The sequence below is a fragment of the Megascapheus bottae genome, chromosome 14, assembly GCF_031878675.1.
Source record: "Megascapheus bottae isolate mThoBot1 chromosome 14, mThoBot2.hap1, whole genome shotgun sequence".
In the NCBI taxonomy this organism is placed as follows: domain Eukaryota; kingdom Metazoa; phylum Chordata; class Mammalia; order Rodentia; family Geomyidae; genus Megascapheus; species Megascapheus bottae.
The window spans coordinates 12,140,283-12,160,081 of record NC_143522.1 but is presented as its reverse complement, the minus strand read 5'-3'; the positions used below and the strand labels follow the sequence as shown (position 1 = coordinate 12,160,081).

Genomic DNA, 19,799 nt, shown 5'->3' with positions numbered 1-19,799 from the left:
AGTTTGGCCAGTACTGAGGAGGCCAGACGGGAGGATGGCGCTGGGATGGTGTAGTAGGTGCCAGGCTTTGGAGTCGATTGCTGGGGCTGTGGGCCCGCAGGGGAGTGGATTGGGAATTTCCAAGGACCACTTGTACTCCCGGAGCAGTGGGAGGGGCGCCGGGTGGAGAGGGCAGAGTGTCTGCTGAGGGTTCTGGCTGAAGCCAGCGGTGAGAGGCTGAATGGAAGGCAGACTTCCAGAAATGCAGATGGAGGAGACTGAGCGGTAATAATGACTTGGACACACAGGAGGAAAAAAATAGCTCAGGGACGAAGATGACGCCAAGGTTTCTGGCCTTGATAGACTCTTGGGGATGTGAGGTGAGCGTTGAGGGGACAAGAGGGAAACTCCTGAAGGCACTGAGCGGATAGCAGGGTAAGGAAGGGAGATTGCAGCTGTAGTACTGAGCAGATATACAAGCCAGGAAGTCAGTGCAGAGCTAAGGCTCTTCTAATCTGTGAAGGCTGAGGACAAAACATTCTGGAAATTGAGAACATCGAGGCAGCATTCATCGCCAAATGCAAAATTGAGGAAGGAATCTTTAGAGCCAGTCCTGGAAGTAGCAAGCCACACATGGACACTTATTTTGTGTTGGGGGGTGGGGGAGGATACTAGGTCCTGAACTCAAGGCCTGGGCACTGTCCCTTAGTTGTTTCCCTCAAAGGTGATGCTCTACCACTTGAGACACAGCTCTACTTCTGGTTCCTGGGGTACAGGGCGTACTGATGGTGTTGGTAAGTAGACTTGAGATTTTTTTCCCCAAGGGTACTCCTCAATACAAATGGAGTCAAGGGGCCCCAGGGCCTCCCTGTCGTTTGCAATAGACTGTCATGCCTCCCTGATGTAGTATGTGACTGGCCATTGCAGATATCCTAAAGTACCAAAGCACCACTGAAAGTCCTTGGGAGAACTCAGTGTGCATCTTTAGGACCTGCGGGTCTGCACGAATAAAGAGACTTCTGTGTACTTCCTGTGTGGGGAACGATGACTTCGGAGCTGACTGACCTCAACAGCAGGATAAGGAGCGGCCACCTCACCATTGCTTTGCCTAGAACATCTTCTGGTGGCAGGAGATGCAGGATATTAAAGAGGCTGGCCAGGGGATGTTTTGTGATGGCAGTGCAGGGTGGAGCCCCACAAGAACATAGAAAGGTGCCCAGGAAAGAGCCAAGGGCATCCACTACATAAAATGTTGCTCCTTTTTCTCAAATACCTTTAGCCCAACCTTGACAGAGAGGAGCCACAGTACAAAAGGAGGATGAGAAAGACAGAACCACATAGCCCTTACTCCCCCTTGGTCTGCAGCCAAAGACTTAGGGGAGAAAGAGGATTACTGAATATTATACTGATTAAATTGGATAAGGTTTTCACTTAAATAGGAGCAGATTTTTCAATGCCTGAAAGTTGTGTATGTGTGTGTGTGTGTGTGTGTGTGTGCACACGCGCGTGCCAGTCTTGGAGCTTAAATTCAGGGCTGAGGAACTGTCCTTGAGCTTTTTTTCCCTCAAGGTTAGCACTCTACCACTTGAGCCACAGTTCTACTTCTGGCTTTTTGCTGGTTAATTGGAGCTAAGAATCTCACAGACCTTCCTGTCTGGGCTAGCTTCAAACTGCGACCCTCAGATCTCAGCTTCCTGAGCAGCTAGGATTATAAGCACGAGCCACTGATTCATGTTTAGAGAAATGGAATTGTTCTTGTATCTGTAGGGATAGGCAAGCCAAGGACTGTGCCAGGTATCTTAAGGACTGGGGAGGGAAATTCACTGTACTATAGTTTAAGGCAGTAATGGAGAAAAATACAACTGATTTTCTATCTTCAAGTACAGATCATTGAAGTAGCCACTTGTACAAGTAAAGAAATAAATACTAAGATTATTTTGACTTGTTACGTGAGCAATGAAGATAAAGCCGAGTGCCCTGGGAGAATGACTTGGGGCTGTTCTAGAGTTGGAGGCCAAGGATGATAATATGGTTTGGATTCTGAAGTCCTACAAGGTCCTGTGTTGAAGGCTTAGTTATCAGATGGTGGCGCTTCGAGAGGTAAAGAAACCTTTCTAAGGTGAGGCTGAGTGGGAAGAAGTTTGGTGCACCTTTGAATGGACTACTGGTACCTCAGCTCCTTTCTCTTTGCTGAACAGCCTTCCTCTATCAAGCAGCCTTCCCTTACCACAGGCCCCCAAACAATGGAGTCCCAAGCAATTGAGCCTCCTTATCACGTGATTACCTAAGACATTTTGTTCCAATGGCAGGACTATGGAACAGCACACAGAGTCATCCCAGGAGGTGATGTTTGAACCAAGGGGGATGTGAGGGAGAATCATTTGGTAGACATCTTAGAGATGAGCATGCCGGAAAAGGGTACTAACCTGGCTTGTTTAAGGGGCAGAGAGAGCAGATGTGGCTACTGGGCAAGAAGATGGCTGAACAGTTAGAGAGCCAGCCAAGCATGTTGGCCTTTGTAAGCATTAGGTGGACAGTTGAGGTTTTCAGTATTAGCTGTGGTGGTTCTTTGCATCGTGTTGGGTGTTGTAAGCTGGTGCTTTCTGCCTGATCACTCACTCTACATCTTGGAGAAACAAATGTGCCTAGGGCAGTCACATTTGCCAAGGCCTTTAAGCTTTCTTGCCAGGGGCCTGGGTGAGCATGATGAATGGGGACAGGATTGGGGGCACTTAGCGGGGAGGCAGTCAGCATTCAGCACAAGAGGCAGGCCTGGGATCAATCAGAGCCTCATGAGATTCCCTTGGGGTAAATGATCCAGGAAGCCAGGGGGTGGGCCAGGTCCAGGGAGTAAACGCTGGCCTATTGGCAAGGAGGACTTGATTTCACTTTCCCTTGGCGTATGCTGTCTCTTTGAAAGCTCTTCTCCATGAGACTCCACGTCCGTGCTTCTAGTCTTTGTGAAGAGAAGGTATCGCTTTCTAGCAGTTGCCATCACCTCCCTAGAACCCTTAAGATCAAGGAGCTAAGGCGGCCAGCCCCCAGCGCGGGTCTTTACCGCAGGATTTCCAGGGCGCGCTCATGTCCACGAGGGGGCGCGCGCTTCCAGGTCACCTTGGCGCGCTGGGCCTCCAACTGCAGCCCAGGAAGGCGGGGAAAGTCAGCCCCCGGGCTGCCAGCGCCCCTGGCGGCCAGGGCAGGAGGCGAAGGGACCAGGCGCTTGTTTGGACCTTGTCCCTGTCGTTCGGGTCTCCGTACCTGGGAGGCTGGCAAACGTCATCCAGTCCAAGTTTGTCTGGGAAGTTTGGGGACAACGATCCATTCGAGACAGGTGGGCAGGAGACAGATGGCGCAGGAGTCTCTGTCCCGGCAGAAGTGACTGGCTCTGGCGGGCGCCCCGCCAGGGTCAGCCCTGCACGCCCCCAGCTCCTCACGGGTTAATCCCCCTCGCCGCCCGCCGCCCGCCGCCCGCCGCCTGCCGCCCGCTTCCCGGTGCCAAAGTGGGTGTTGCTGGAATGCCTCTCTCACTCTCCGGTAATGAGGGGGCCGAGCTGTCCCTGCGAGGAGGGGGCATGCCGTGGATAAAAGCGACGAACAAGCGGGGAGAGGCTTCCAAAAATAAACCCGCCCGGTTCCCCTGCAGATCGCTGCGGCACTGGGGAGCGGGCGCGGGTGCCCGGCTGCGCGCACCGACTCGAGGCTCCGGGCGCAGCCCCGCGCCCCGGGGAGACCCCGGGCCCCCTAGACGAGAAGAAGTCGGCCTCCAGCAGGGGCGATCGGCAGAGCAGCCTGGGGACGGTCGGGCATCCGATCGCGGTCCCCCCAGGTACCCGCCGTGCTCCAGCTGCCCCGGCACCATGAAGCCACCGATCGGCGCCCGCTGCTCGGGGGGCGCCCTCCGGAGTCCCCGGAGGATCTTCCTGCCCCTCACCCTGGCTCTCTTACTGGACCTAGGTCATGCCCAAAGGAACCATCTGGGCATGGCGAGATACGAGCCGGCGAGCAGGGACTCGAATCGGCTTCGGCGCCCCGGGGGCAGCCACCCCGCAGCGGCCTCGGCCAAGGTGTACAGCCTGTTCCGGGAGCCGGACCCACCCGTCCCGGGCCTGCCGTCCCCACAGCGGGCCCAGCCGGGCTCGGGGAGCCCCCGGAGGCCCGCGGAGGCGGAGGCCAGGAGGCCAACGCGCGCGCAGCAGCTGCGCCGAGGTCCGCCACCTGTGCACACGCGGAGAAGCAGCGTCCTGGGCCCGCAGCAGCCCGCAGCCCGGGCCGGGGTCGCGCCAGTCCCCCCGCGCCTCGGGACCCAGCCGCGGCCCAGGGCTGCTTCGCGCGGGCGGCTCACCGGGTGAGAACGGGGAGGAAGGGGACAGGCGCGGCTGCGGGGATGGGCGCGCGTGCGTTCACTCGTGGAGGGATGTGCCCGGGAGCGGAGAGCGACGCGTCCCTTGGTCCTCAGTAATGGAAAGAAACAAACCCGAGGTTTCCCAAGCCGGAAGAGCAGATCGGGCCTTCGCAAGAGTTTAGGGCATAGATCCACCACCCTTACTCTTTGGGTAGCTGCGCAGCACGTACCTCGACGTTAAATCCTTTCCCCAGTCGCCTGGGCGGGCGCCCAGCTCCTCCCGCCCTCCCTCTACTAACTCCCCGGGTCCTGCAGACACTGGCTGCGCCGTCCCTCCAGAGGGAGCAGGGTGGGGGCGGTGGGGTGCGCGCTCCCCGCTGGGGTTCCGGCGAAGGCTGAGCTCCAGGGAGGTGATGGAGGGCGCCCCTGTTATGTCTCCAGCAAGGGAGCTGGCAATCGGGCCGGCGCGAAGACAAGTGTAGGGACGGGGGCTGCAGTAGACCCTGGCATGCAGGCATAGGCATCTTGGGCAGGAAACCTGTCTTCTGTGTTACGTGGGGAAATGGCTCTGTGGCATGCTGGAGTAGCTAGGTGTCAGAGCTTTAACATGCTTTCGCATTGTTCAGCTTTCCTTCAATTCTGCCTTTTTGGGCGGGGGCGGGGGGAGAGGGGAGCAGGGTTCACCTGAGTACCAACTGCTGCTTACCCTATGGAGCCACCACATAGTGAGGAGACCCCTGAGTAACATTAGTCCCCCAAATCTGGCATCAGCATGGCTGCAGGATTACAGGTGTATCTGGAGCCCCTGCCCCCACGACACGGCTGGGCTGACTGCCATAGGAATTCTTGGAAGGGTTCCCTGTCCTGGGCTCCATTTACTAGTTGTTTTTAGTTCCTGGGTACAGCATGGGCCCTGGTACCCCCAATTCTCCTTCTGAGGACCTCCTGCCTCTTGTCCTTTTTACCCACTGTTTACCTTGGCTGGAAAACTCTACTTCTATTTTTTTTTCCTTGCAGGATTCACTCAGCTGCCTTCAGAGCTCCACTTAGAAAAGCCTCTGACCACTCCTATGTCGTCCTCTCTCCCTTCACCCTCCACTGTATTTCTCCATGCCACTGGAGAAATGCCATGGCTATCTGACATATTCCATTGCTATTTCTGTTTAGGTGTCTGGGGTCTGGCTTTTGATGTGTACAAAAGCAGGGGCTTTGTTTCGTTTCTGAGTTCCAGTGTCTTAGATCAGTGTCTGTATACATAGTTTGTGTTTCCTTAGTCCTTGAATGAGTGAATGAGCCCTCTGCTGCCCCTGGGAGGCCTGGCCTAAACCAGGCAGAGTAGAGACCAAGTTCTGCCAGTAGCCTACACATAGAATCACTCAACAAGTGTTAATGGCGCACCTGCTGTGTTTCTATTTTGTCCTTCCCTAACCTCCATGCTTCCTAAAAGCATGAGTACCAAACAAGAAAAAGCATAAGCAATGCATTGTTCCTTCTTGGACAGCAACTTAATTTCTTAAAATCAAATTTGTTATGGTCACTGTACTTTTCTGTATCGGAAATTTCATATGAAGTACAAAAGAATGCAACAGTATAACTGTGGAACTCAGGAGAGGGGAGGAGTCCCGGGTTCAACATGCAGCAGGTAAGGAAGTAGCTGGGAGATAGCCAAAGTGTCACCTGAAAGTGAAGGTGGCAGGCGATTGTAGCACTGCCCAAGGACAAAGGTGTTTACTGTTGGTCCTGGTCCAAGGACAGAACTATAGCCCTGGTGTAGGGGAGCTGGGAGCCAGAGATAATCAGCCAGAGATGGAATTTGGGCTGGTCATAGAGGAGGTTTTATTATAACGTAGAAATTTAGATGTGTGCATCTGTGGGGGCAGGGATGGGAGTAAGAGTTGAGAGGTGCCCTGTGACCCCTCATAAAGTGAAATGTGATGGTCAGAGGGCACTACCACCACAGAGAAGCTAGGAGATGTGCACAGGTGTGTAAGTTGTTTGGGCTCTGTACCACCCAGTCACCTGCTATACACATAATTGCAGCCATGCTGTGAACTTGGAGTTGGCTCCTGCAGATTTGACAAATAACAGGTTTCTCTGGCACTCACTCAGCCTCTTTATGGCCGCTAGGGAGAGGCTGAGTGACAGTCTTGTCCATTGACTTCTTCAATGCAGGTCCTTTCCAGCTATGGCATTTAGCCAAGCCAGTCACTTTCTTTGGCTGTTGGCTGATGGGCTGCTCAAAGCCAAGGATTAAGTGCCACCTGCAGGTGAAACATTGAACTTCATCTCTGTTAGCAGGGGATTTCCCCACCCCCACCCCCATGCCTCATTCAACAAGTTGTGAAAGATTTCCTATTTGCTGGACTATTCCTATTTCCTATATAACAGTGGTCAAGACACCTTTTGTCTTTATGGAATTTTTAATGTACTGAGGATTTAGTTGTACACAATGAATATTTTTAAAGTATATGCCAGACCCAGTATCTAGAACACCTGTGTTCATACCATTCTCGCACTCATGCAATTTGCAGTCTAGAAGGGACTTTATTAAACCACTGCTTCTCAGTCTTCAATATTTCCTTTTCATTTTTTAATTAAAATTTTTTTGTGGGTCATGGGGCTTGAACTCTGGGCCTGGACACTGTCCCTGAGCTCTTCAGCTCAAGGCTACCACCCTACCCCTGAGCCTGGGCATTGTCCCTGAGCTCTTCAGCTCAAGGCTACCACTCTCCCCTTGAGCCAAGTCCCATTTCCTGTCTTCTAGAGGTTAATTGAAGATAAGAGTCTCAGGTCCTTTTGTGCCCAGGCTGGCTTTGAACCTTGATCTCAGCCTCCTGAGTAGCTAGGATTACAGGCATAAGCCACCACTCCTGGAAGTCTCCAGTATTTCTTAAACCAGCCTCACAGCATACCACTATCATAATATTTCCCTCTTATTCTGTTATTTTCTTTAAATTAATATATTGCTCAAATAACAGAATTTCATGTCTTAGTTTAGCACATTACAAAATTTTACAAGCCTACAAAAAGGTATTGGAAACAATGGAACTCGCAACCCAGCAAACCTTAATATTTTGATATACTTTGCTTCCAATGTTTTTGGTTGAAATTTCTACTACAAATTCCCTACTCACTCTCCCTAGAATAAACTGCCACTCTGATTTTAAGGAATGCCAATGCATGCTTTTCTACTATTTCTACAGATGCATGTATCCACAAAATACACAATGTTGCTTTGCATGTTTTAAGTGTAAGTAATAGCATATTGTATTTTTCTTCTGTATTTTGGTATTTTTTCCCCTTCACCATTAGATTTTTGAGATTTAACCACAAAATAGAATTAACCCAAGTTTATTCATTTTAACTTGTGGTTCCTTTGTCTAAACATACTCACAGTTTGTTTATTCATCTTCCTGTTTTTTGGACAATCAGATGAATTACATTTTTTTTTTGCCATTACAAGCAGGACTTGACCAGTTGTTCTACATAAATTAACTCTATGGTTAAAAGGAAACTTAACATCACTACCATCAGTTGAATATAGCATTGCTTGTTTAAAAGAGAAAGTAATTGTAGGAAAATTGAAAAGAAAACAAAATGATGTTCAGTTCTAGTCAAATGCCATTGGGTATCTTAGGAGCTCAAGCCCACGTCATGTTCTCCCTACAGAAAAGGGTTCACAAGGAGGAGGTAATATCTGATTTGGAGATCTGGGAGTATGCAGAGGATTTCATGGAATCAGAGAAGAAAGATTTTCCAGGCAGAGAGGAAGTAGCTTCAGGAAAGGCATCTGATCGTGACCAGCTTGTATCCTTGAAGGAGATCAGCCTTTGCTGCAGATGGTCACAGAGGCCAGGAAAAGGTGATGGGACAATTAGACTACACAGGCGGGTGGGGACCCGACTGGGACCAGCAGATTGCTGTGGGAAGTTTTCAACACTTGTCCCAGGGAGAAGAGCAGCTGTACCAAGCTGTTAGGCAGATATGGCCCCAACAGTGATCCTTAGGCTAGTGTTTGCTGACTACATTGGGCTCCTGTGATCTCTGAGTGGTAGGAGAGCTGACTTCCGGGGGAAGCATCTGAGCCCCCGTTCATCAGGCTCATCAGCTTAGTTTGAATTCAGTAGAGCACTCACTGCCTGGCCAGCACCCTGCCAGGCTCATTGCTGGTCCTCTACTCAAGGTTTTTCTAATAACCTAGGAATCTCTCCTACTAAGCATTTGAGTACTGGGTATCTGACTCTGGCAGGCGGCGGGGGAGGAGGGGGGCGGCTTGAACTCTTGGCCTGAGCACTGTCTCTGAGCTTTTCAGCTTAAGGCTAGTGATCTATCAACTTGAGTCACAGTGCCACTTCCAGTTTTCTGGTGGTTAATTGGAGATAAGTCTCACAGACTTTCATGCCTGGGATGTTTTTGAACCATGATCCTCAGATCTCAGCCTCCTGAGTACTTATGATTACAGGTGTGAGTCTCTATTGCGTGGTCTCCTAGCCCCAGCCTAGATCCTTGCTGGTATCCTTTGATTTTGGCAAGTCTTTTACTATGCCCCTCATGCCCCTCGGGGCTCTAGGATAGGCAGGGAAGGCAGGTGACTCTAAAGTCATCTGAAGAGCTGTCCTGAGGGCATCTGAGGTGACAGCTAGCTCATGCCATGATCTGACAGCCAAACAGGCTCCTCAATTCTACTGTCTGGGTCCCCCAGACCCTGATTCTTAGGGAACTCCCAGGGCATGCTGTTTCAACAACTTCCTGGCTTCCTTGGCATCACCACAAGGGCTATTGACTTCCAAATGGATGGACAGTTTTCCCCTTGCACCAGCGTTCTCAGAAACCCTGGGTCTGAAGGGCAGCCATTTTCCCAGGGCCAGGTGACTTGGGCTGTGATAAGGAGAAAAACTTCTTGGAGCTAGGAAGCTGCTGAAGATGTTGCCCTAAGAGGTAGAGCTCTTAATTAGCAGTATGTTTAGGGAGCTCCCTAGGGGGCAGCGCCGCACAACTTTAGGCCAAAGGGCCAAGAATAAGCCTCAGCCCTACTTTCAACTACAGGAATTTATTTTGAATTCTTTGTAAGGCTCCCCAAACCACAGAAGCTTTGGGGTCCACTCAAATGTCAGTGTCTTAAGTGGGAGCAGATGCTCCCCACGCTGGCTATAGAGATCTCAGGAATGGCCACTGCTCTGGCCTTTGGCCTTCAAGTCGCTCCTTCCCATTCATCTCCACTCTCTGTTATAGGCTGGCTGGGCTGAGACCGTCACCCCAGAATAAGGGGCTCTACTGGGCATTACCCCGGTCTGGGAATTTGGGTTTGGAGAGAGAAAGCCAGAGCTGGGAACCTGTGGGTGCTTCCAGTACTTGCCACATATCTGAGGGAAAAATGTGAACAAATGTGCACTGCATTCAGGACCAAAGAACATGGTATCACGAAGGGGCCCTCAGAGCCAGCCCCAAGAAAGAAGTTGAAGAAATGACTGCCTCTCCCATAAAATACATGGGAGGTGTACTTAAGTGTCCCCCAAAAGAAAAGTGAAGTCAAGAGGCAAAGTCAGCTCATCTGTGTCTCCAGCCCCACCTTCCTTCCAGCTTGCCACCCAGAGGCCCCTCTTGGGCCAGAGACACCCTTTTGTTTCAGTTGTCCATTCAGTTCTTGTCTGATCAGGAACAGGCCTGCTGAACCCTGTGGTTTCTTCTGGCCACCCTTTTGTTGGCAGGTGGCACATGTGCATTCCAGAGACCACATCTGCGTGGTGTGTATGTTTGAAGAGTTGGAACCTGGCTTAGGGTTGAGCCAATCCATGGTTGTATCCACCACCACTACTGTGCTGGGGGTGAAATTGGGGCCTCAAGCATGCAGGGTGGTACCATTGAGCTACGGTCTCTAGCCCACCAACCTGGCTTTGATGGGTTCTGGAACTTAGCTGCTGTGTGGCTTTGGTAAGTGATCAAACCTTGCTGGTCTTGTTGTCATCATTATAGTCACTGGCCTGTGCATCAGATGTTACATCTTCCTGTTTGTTGTGTTTTCGATCATCAGAACCATCCGAGGGCCCCAAGAATAGTCCCTTTTCTCCAGCTCTGCACATTCTCGTGCTGATCTTGTTTTGCTGATCTTGCAGGAGAAATGTCTGTGGGGGACAGTGCTGCCCTGGATGGACAACCTCGAATAGCACCAATCACTGCATCAAACGTAAGTGCCTCCTGCCCCATCCTTCCTCCACCCCTAGCCCCCTCACCTAACGTAATCCAGGCCACAAGTTCTAGGGCCTGGAGCAGAAGGCTCTTCTCTAGCCTGCTGCCTGTGGTCACAGGGAGCTATGTGCAATGGAAGGGAGATTATAAGGCCTTCTCCTGGAAAATTGGCTGTGTTCCTGCCTGCTATCCCATTGTCAGCACCCACTTTTCCTGATCTCAGGGTCCCTTAGGCACCCAGACCAGCTTGTGGTCAACAGAGCATCTTTGACCCCAAAGCCACACCAGCCCACATCGTCAGGGAATTATTCATGCTGTGTGCTGCTCTGACCCTAGGCCCAGAGGTCCATAATCAGATGAATCTCTGATCCTATGTCTGGACAGCCTTCCCTTGGACTGTTTCAAAGTCTGGCAGGCTGATTCAAATGAGAAGGATCTTCTTAGCTCTGTGAAAACCAAGGAGGGAAGCAGGAAGAGTCCTGACCCCCACACCAAGTCTTCCACTGAGCCATGATCCTTGTACTTGAGTCATCATTAATAGTTTCAGAGGTAGTGATAACAGCCTCAGCTAAGGCATACATGTCTAAGTCATGGCAAAACTTAAAAGTTGATAACCTGACTGTACCTTGTGATCTGGGGATGACTGTTCTGTGGCTACTCTCTAACAGCTGTCATTATGGTTCCTCATTGTGGGACTAGGATAGCACATGCACAGACATAGGTAAGCCTCTCAACAATCTGTGAAATATTGCCAGGTACCCATGGCTCACACCTATAATGCTAGCTACCCAGGAGGCTGAGATCTAGGACTGTAGCTTGAAGACAGCCTGAGTAGGAAAGTCTATGAGACTCTTATCTATAGTTATCCACCAAAAAAGCCAGAAGTAGAGCTATGGCTCAAGCTTTGAACTCTGGACTTGAGTAGTAAAAGCTCAGACAGCACCCAGGTTCTGAGTTTAAGCTCTAGAACCAGCACAGAAGGAGAATAAGGAGGAAGAGGAGGAGGAAAATGAAGAGGAGGAGGATGAAGAGGAGGAGGAGGAAATGAGAGAAGAAAGTGAGCCTCAGAGAGGTGGAAGAAGAGGAGAAGAAGAGGAGGAGGAGGGGAAAAAGAGGAGAAGCAAGAAGGAGGAGAAGAAGAGGAGGAAAAGGGGAGGGAGAGGAGGAGAGGAGCAGAGGAGAAGAAGAGGATGAGGAAGAGGAGGAGGAAGAGGAGAAGGAAGAGGAGGAGGAGGAGGAAATGAGAGAAGAAAATGAGCCTCAGAGAGATGGTGACTTGTTCAAGGTCACACAGATCACTGGACAAGAAGCAGACAAAACCAGCTCTGGACCATTCTGGATACATATCTGGGCAGAGAAAGCAGAGCTGTGGGTAGTCCAGTGATTTAAGCTATTCAGAACTTCTAGGATCTAAGCCAGGCACAGATATTTTTCAAAGCGGTATGACTGAGGAGCCCTGAACCCAGTCTGGACCTGCCTTGAGGATTCTACTCATGCCCGCTGTTTTCATGGATCCTCAGGCATCAAAGTCTAAGGCAGCAGCTGTGAGGGAGGTCCAGATGATTTCTAGAAAGCTCTCAGGGCTGCCGGGAGTGCCAGGCCATGGACCAGCCTTTGAGACACAAGGCTTTGGAGTTGGGGGAGTGCTATGTTTTGGGGGATTCAGCTCTTCCAGGGAGGCATTGGCTGGTGGAGAATATTGCTGAATGGTTTAAAGCTGGAACAGGCAGCTTCCCAGCTTCTCCCCGGCTCCCTGAAGGGTCTTGGCCTAGCCACATGGAGCCCTCCAGGCCCAGAGGCTCTGTTTCCTAAATCATTTATGATTGTCTAGCATTCCTCTACACTGAACTGTAGTTTCAACACTGGAAACCCAAGACTGGTGAGCCTGCAGACTGTCAAGGTGTCTGCTTCAAGAGGCCACTCCTGGCCTCCTATTCTTTCTCTGCCCTCTCATGCAGACCCTTCCTGGCAGCTCTCATGAGGGCATTGCCTGGGGGTCATCTTGTCCACTGAGGGGCAGGTTGCTAATTAGTCAGTCCCTTGGGACTGTTTGCTTGTTGCAAGTTTGCTGCTTAATGAGCCTAATGAGAACCACTTGAGCAGTGGGGTGTTGGCCTTAGATAGCTGGATACATGGCTCTGCAGAATATGGGCCTTTTGGCTCTACACGCTGGCAGCTAGCTCTCACAGCTTCCCAAGGGGCTTTGCCTCTCCCTTCTCCACAGCTGCCCTCCTAGCTGGGGGGAGATTGCCATCTGGGGAATGTTCTAGCAGTATCACATGTGTAGGGGGTGCCTAGGAGGCCAGCGGGAGGTGAGAACATTCTAGGAGGGGTGTGTGTGTGTGTACATGTGTGTGTGACATTTCTCCACTCACTGTCCACAATGTGGTCTTGGGTCAGAATTATATGGAGACTCAGTTTATCCTCTAAACCTCAGCCAAGCAGCCAAGCCCAGCAATGCTGGTCCCCCAGCCCTTGCCCATCCTCCACTCACAGGAGCAATCCCAGGAGGTTCTAATATACTAGCCCATCCCAGGCCAATCTGCTACTTTCTCCCTCCCAATCCGTGGGAACACAGGGAGCTACTGTACTTTCAGGTACCTAGCACTTTGTCCTCAGCTTCTTCTCCCTCCACCTTGACAGGGTCAGGAGCTGGGCTATCCCCTTCTCCTCTGATCTTGGCATCTGCCTTTCTTTCTATGGCCTTGCCAACTCTCTCTTGTAATTTATGTGTTTATGTATTTGTCAAGGCAGCTGACAGAGGCCTGCCCAGCCCGTTCAGTGGATGGGAAGGACAGTAGGGCGTGAGGTGACAGTGTCTTGTTTATAACTGCTGCCTTTGGAAACCATCAGTCTTCTCAGATGGGTTTACCCTGTCCCCACCCCAGCTGGGAAAGCGGCTATGAAGCCTCCTCAGCCTCATTTTATCACAGCTAGAAGGCTTAGGGCTGCTCTGGGAAGGGTGCTGTCTCCACGTGTGGCCTTGATTTTTGTGTCTCATTGCCATTGGCATGGAACATCCCAGGCACAAGGTAAAAATGCCCAAGAAGAAAGTATTGAATGAGACCAGGATCCATCCCAGGCTAAACAGACAGGTCCCTTTCTGCGGCCCAAGTTCTATCAGCCCTTCCAGAGACTTCCCATTAAGCTCAGATGACCTAGGCCTTTTTTCCTGCTGTTTTGGTCCAGAGCCTCTGCATATGTGTTGGATGTTGGAACAGAATTCTTGCTGGTCCTAATCGCAGTTCTATAAGGATCCTATTTCTTATGTAGTTCCTGAAACACCTTATCATCCCCTTCCCTTGCTAACCCTGTAAGGACCCCATTCCAAAGGGTAAGACCGGAACAAATGAATAGAAATCCCAGCTTTGAAGCCAGAATCCCTGGCTTCAAGCCTTCCATCAGTAACTAGCCCATTGATCTTGACCACTGTAAGCCTTAGTTTCTCCCATATGTGGGTTAGGGCTGAATACAGGCGCAGCATGTTCCATGTGCTCTTTACATGTTAGGCCTTGGGGTGTGTGCGCGCACACACACACACACCCTGCACGCATACATGAGCCAGTTCTGGGGCTTGAACTCAGGGCCTGGGTGCTGTCCCTGTCCTTTTCTGTTGCTTGATCACTTGAGCCACAGCTTCACTTCCAGATGTTTTCTGGTTAGTTGGATATAAGTCTCACAGACTTTCCAGTGCAGGCTGGCTTTTGAACCCTGATCCTCAGATCCCAGCCTTCTGAGTAACTAGGATTCCAGACATGAGCTACTGGTGCCTAAGAGTGGGGACTGTGTTTCCCTGCTCCCCAGCAGTACTAGAATGAGGCAATTACATGAGGTGATAACCTGGAGCACTTAGCCCAGAACCTTGAGAAAACTGGTGAGAGCACGGCTGGGATTTTCCTGTTCTTCACTGGCTTGTTAGATTTTCCAAGAGCCAGAGCTTGAGCCTATGGGTGGTCAGGTCTGGAGGATGGTTCCATGGAACACAGGAGTTGGCAGGGAGAATAGAAGGTGGCTGCTAAAACAATAACTCTATGACCTCAGTGAAGACCCAGATAACAAGAAGGAGACAGTCTCACCAAGATACCATGTAGCATGGTATCAAATCTCTGACCAATGGAATATTGTAGAAATGTCATTGGCCAGAGGCCTACTGAGGAGAGCACTCGGCCCCCTCTACATCCCTGTGTGCCACATGCTCTCTACTGTGGCTTCTCCTCTGCCCACTACTGGGTTTCTTGGGACTTAGGCCTGGTTTTGCCTGCCTGCTTGCCTGCCTGCCTGCCTTTCTCTTTCTCTCCCTCCCTTCTTCCCTCCCTCCCCGCCTCCCTCCCTCCCTTTCTCCCTTCCTTCCTTCTTCTCTCACTTTCTTTTTCTTGTTTTCTTTTTTTTCTCCTACTTTCCTCCTAGAATGAAATCCTGCTTTCTCACAGGTGCAAATATTATCTCTGGTCCACTGAAGCCCAAATTTACTTATCTATCTCTTTTCTCTTCAGCCATCAGGAATTTCCTGCTTCCTTAATATCTGCTCTGGTATTTCCCAGACAGCCTGATCCCCAAGGGAACCAGTGATTTCTCTCCCTCGGAACCCAGGTCTCCTACTTGATGATATGGCACCCTCAAATACCCAGGAACCATCTAGGACACCTTCCTATCCCTCATCTCTGCCAAGTCCTGTTTGTTATGTATTAACCTATCTGCACCCTGCTGCCTCGGTGATCCTGGGTGCCTGTAATAGCTGGTTGACTCTTCTTGCCATTATCCCTCACCATGCCATGCTTCCTGTGCAGTGGGGTCCCAGCCTGGACCCTCAGCCCTCACCTTTACTCATTAAACTCAGCCTGGGTTCTTGGAATGAGCCACCTCTAGGCTACAGCACATTCTCTCCTTGTCTGCTTTCCCCATCTCTGTATGTGGCTGGCCATTTGTCATCTTTCCAGGGGCATTATTTCCTGTGCCCCTCTTCAGCCACCCTGACACCAGCATTGTTTCTCTGGATCTCAGCCCCTTGACTCTCACCTCATATCTTAATTTATTCTTCTGCTTCTTTAGTTGTTTAATAACAATCTCTCTAACTAAATTGAAGGTTCCATAAATAAAGGACAATGTCTTCTTGATTACCATCTTGACAAGTACATCATCTTTTCCTAGACGAGGACCCAAGGCTTCTAGAGGCTTCGATCACACAGTTGGAGTTCAGACACGGTCTGTGGTGGCAAGGCGTGCTCCCTTCCGTGCCTCTGCCCAGCCATAGCTGAGTAGTCATCCTGGAGTTTATGCTTGGAGTGGGTGCAGTATCTGTGGCTAGATCTGTGAGAATTGCAGAACCATCTTCTATACCCTGGAGCTGCACCCCAGGAAACAGCTCCTGCTGTGCACCTCTGATGATAGTCATCTCAGGTTCCCATCCCATCTTCTCTCATCTCCAGAGGTCTCCCTGCAGAAGCCTCCAGAAGCCTGCCTCCTCCCAGGCAAGTCCTCAAGCCCCAGAGGATGGGTGGTGTGCCCATTGGCCTCCCTCTTTAGACCTCCTGGAGCCAGTGGGAAGTGGGGCTGCTCTCTGCCCCAGCCCCTAGCCCTTGGCCCCCAGCTGGCCCAATATCCCAGCATTTGCTAATGCAATTAGCAGGGCGGTGCAGGCTGAGAGGCTAGGGCCAAGGTCTGACTCACACCTCCCCTTCCTCCCCTCAGGCCGCCAAACGGTAGAGGCCCACTTGGCCTGCCAGACGGGCGTCTGCAGAGAGCTCATGAGGGGCCAAGAATGGCATCTTTCTCTCATTAGAGGCTTTTATGTGAACACAACTGCTATTTTGGAGCCAGGCGTTTGGCCGGCCTCTGAGCCCCGGTGCTGTTTCCAACAGGTCTAAGCAGCGGCCCAGTACAGCTGTGGTGGGAGCTGAGGCCTCTCCAGCCTGAGGCTCAGGCCCCAGATAAGGACCAAAGGGCCATAGAACCTAGACAGGGTTAGGTATAGAAAAGATGAGTCCCCAGTGGGTGAATCAGGCAGGATTCCTTGGTCTCTAAGGTCTCTATGGAAACTAAAGGTCCAGTTTGTGAAGAAACAGCAGCGCCATGGATGAAGACCCCACTCAGCAAATTCCACAGGCTAACTAAAGTGAAGTTTCAGATGGGGGCCGGAAGGAGGAACTGAGATCTGAGGTTTATAGTTCAAAGCCAGTCTAGGCAGGAAAGTTTGGAGACTCTTACCTCCAATTAACCATCCAAAAACTGAAAGTAGAGCTGTGGATCAAGTAGTAGAGTATCCTCCTTTAGTGGGAGAAGCTAAAGGACAGAGCCCAAGTTCTGAGTTCAAGCCCTAGTACAACACACACTCACACACACACACACACGCACACAGTTAAGACTATAAGGCAAGTTCTTTACTCTCTTTAAGAAAAACAAGAAGTGAAGCAGGAATATGAACATCCGGGGGTGAAACAGGAAGACTTCTTGACCCATTGTGGTTGGGCGAGGGTGTCTTTTCTTAAAATCTTACAGCACTGCATGGAATGTCTGTCTTTCTCGGGCTCTCAGTGTTTCTTCCTGTGTTCTAAGTTTCCTCCTGTGTTCTAAGCCCAGCCATGGACTAATTTCCTTTTGATACTTAGGTTTCTTACTCTGTGCATGTTTGCTTTGCCTGGCCTGCCTTTCAACACGAGGGCACACAATTGTTCTTTTCTCTCTCTTCTAGAGTATCTCTGGCTTTCATGCACCAGTAAAATAGCCAACAATTGCTTAAGTACCAATTGCATTGGCCAGCTTTTCATTTTTCCAAATGTGGATATTAGGGGAAGGAAAAAAAACCCACCAAAACAGCTACCATGTGCCATCACCTTCCATTTAAAAGAACATTCACACCCCCACAGACTAAATGGGAAAAATAGCATTACAAAAAAGATCATTAGGACAGGGCACGTGGCCTAGTGGTTCGATTCCTCAGTACCACATACACAGAAAAAGCCAGAAGTGGTGCTGTGGCTCAAGTGGCAGAGCACTAACCTTGAGCAAAAGGTGTCCAAGGACAGTGCCCAGAAGCAGAGTTCAAGCCCCATGACTGGCAAAAAAAAAAAAAGCTCAACCAATTATTGATTTTCTTGGCTGCTTTTAGTTTTTCTCATTGGTCTTGGCCTTGAACTTGGAGCCTGAGTGCTATCCTTAAGCTCTTTTGTTCAAGGATAGCACTCTACTATCTGGAGCCACAGCATCACTTCTGGTTTTCTAGTGGATGAGGGAGTCTCTGGGGATAAGAGTCTCATGGATTTTCCTGCCTGGGCTGGCTTTGAATGTCAGTCCTCAGATCTCAGCCTCTAGTAGCTAGGATTACAGGTGTGAGCCACCAGCACCAGTTTGATTTTCTTATGCTATGGAAATTAGTAAAAATGGTCAGAATGCTCCTTAGGCAGATAGAGCTACCATTGTAGGTCATTTGGGAGTGTCATTGGGGGGAGAATTGAGTGAGGACTGAGTTTATGCACCAGTTTCATAATATGCACATGCTTGGCTCAGAATAAAACGCTGAAGCCTGTGGTAAGGAAGTCAGGTCCCTCACATCTTGCTGAGACCTGTGAAAACCAACCAAGACCAGTACATAGAAACTGGGGCGAGCTGGTTCACAACCTCTGAAACTCTCAAACCTAGAAAATCTGCCTCTGCAAATAGGGCCTCTGTGTCCTCTCCTAAATGGCTAAGACCAAAGTAAGTGGTTTTCTACCACAAATTGGCTTGTTTGGTGGTCTTTAAAACTTTTATTTATTATGATAGGGTACATATAGATAAAATACAATTTCCAACTGGGAATGCTGGCGCATGCCTGTAATCTCAACTACTCAGAAAGTAGGGAGCAGAAAGATTTTGGTTTGAGGCCAGCAGATGCAAAAAGTTAATGACATACCCCCCCATCTCAATCAATAAGCTGGGCATGGTGGTATGTACCTGTAGTCCCAGGGAAGCACAGGTAGGAGAATTTCTGACTTAGAACAGCCCTGGGCAAAAACACAAAAGTCTACCTAAAATAACTAATGCATAAAAAGGATTGGGTGTATGGCTCAAGTAGAGGGTGCCTGCCTAGCAAAAGCAAGGCCCTGAGTTCAAACCCCAGTACCACCAAACACTAAAATTCTTTTACAAGGTCATTTGTATCATCTATTTTCTCCCTAACCATTTGCTATGACCTGGTAGTGACAGGAACCAAGTCCTTGATAAGAATTCCATGTGCGGGGCAGAGGCGAGGTTGGCCAGGAGTTTGGCCTAGTGGTAGAGTGCTTGCCTAGCATGCACAAAGATCCAGGTTCAATTCCTCAGTACCACATACATAGAAAAAGCCAGAGTGGTGCTGTGGATCAAGTGGTAGAGCTCTAGCCTTGAGAAAGCCCAAGGTCAATGGCTCAGGCCCTAAACACAAACCCTGGGATTGGCAAAAAAAAAAAAAAAAGAATTCCCTGTGGGGCAAAGGCTCTCCATTTGTGCAGGGACCCAGCACAGGGCAAAGCCCCTTCCAATGAGGCCTGCTCTGTGCCCCTTGCCCCTAGTCTAAGATTAAGTCAGCACAAGGCATTAGCAAAAGGATGACGCAGCACCAGCATTGAGCCAGCCAAAGCTCACAGGGTTGGAAGTTCGGGCCTCTAGAAAGTGAAAAATCTAACTATTCAAGGCAAGGATGAGACTTCCTTGAGGTTTGGGTGGGTAGGGTGGAGGCTAGACTGGCAAAGGCTCACCTCCGGCAGAGATCATTCTCTCCACCAAGGCAGCTGCAAGCCCCTCCTCTCCTTGAGCTTTGGGGCTCTGTTGGCAGCAAAAACTGGGACCATATGGGAACCACTCACCTTTCCTGGCATCTCCCTTCCTCAAAAGAAAACCCAGACTGAGACCTGTTTTGTGTACTGTCCTTCTTAGTGTTCCTGGCCCTGAATTGGCTACTGTGCGGGCCTCAGCTGACCTTGCCTCTGGTGGCCATAACAAGAGCCTTCTAGGCCTAGAAGGTAGTCAGATGGTGGCTGTCTGCTTGGGCAGATGGAATGGTAGCACGGTGGGTCTTTGGTTTCGTTCACTGAGTGGAATCTTGAAGGCATCGAGTTTCCAAGAAGTAGATGACATGTACGAGGTAGAATTTGGCAAGATTTATCCAGACCAGCCCTTAGCTGGGATCTCTGGTGCTTCTCTCAGAAAGGAGAATTTAGCCCATAGAATCCAAGCATGTGATCTGGGAAAAGGTGCCTAGTGGTTTCATAACAAAACTTAGAATAATGGAGTTAACAAGGTCCTGCATATCGGCCTTCACTACCTTGATAATCTCGGA

The 19,799-nt window shown here is 50.3% G+C and overlaps 1 protein-coding gene across 2 annotated transcripts in view; it reads left to right on the top strand.

Moving 5' to 3' along the window:
• The first annotated feature begins 3,544 nt into the window (after nt 1-3,544).
• Ltbp2 (latent transforming growth factor beta binding protein 2) overlaps nt 3,545-19,799 on the top strand; it is a 92,878-nt gene continuing 76,623 nt past the window's right edge. For both annotated transcript variants that reach the window (XM_090344478.1, XM_090344477.1), the window contains exons 1-2: nt 3,545-4,324; nt 10,435-10,505. In XM_090344478.1, the coding sequence (XP_090200604.1) occupies nt 3,552-4,324; nt 10,435-10,505 (844 nt within the window). In that variant the 5' untranslated portion in view covers nt 3,545-3,551. The remainder of the gene's footprint in view (nt 4,325-10,434; nt 10,506-19,799) is intronic.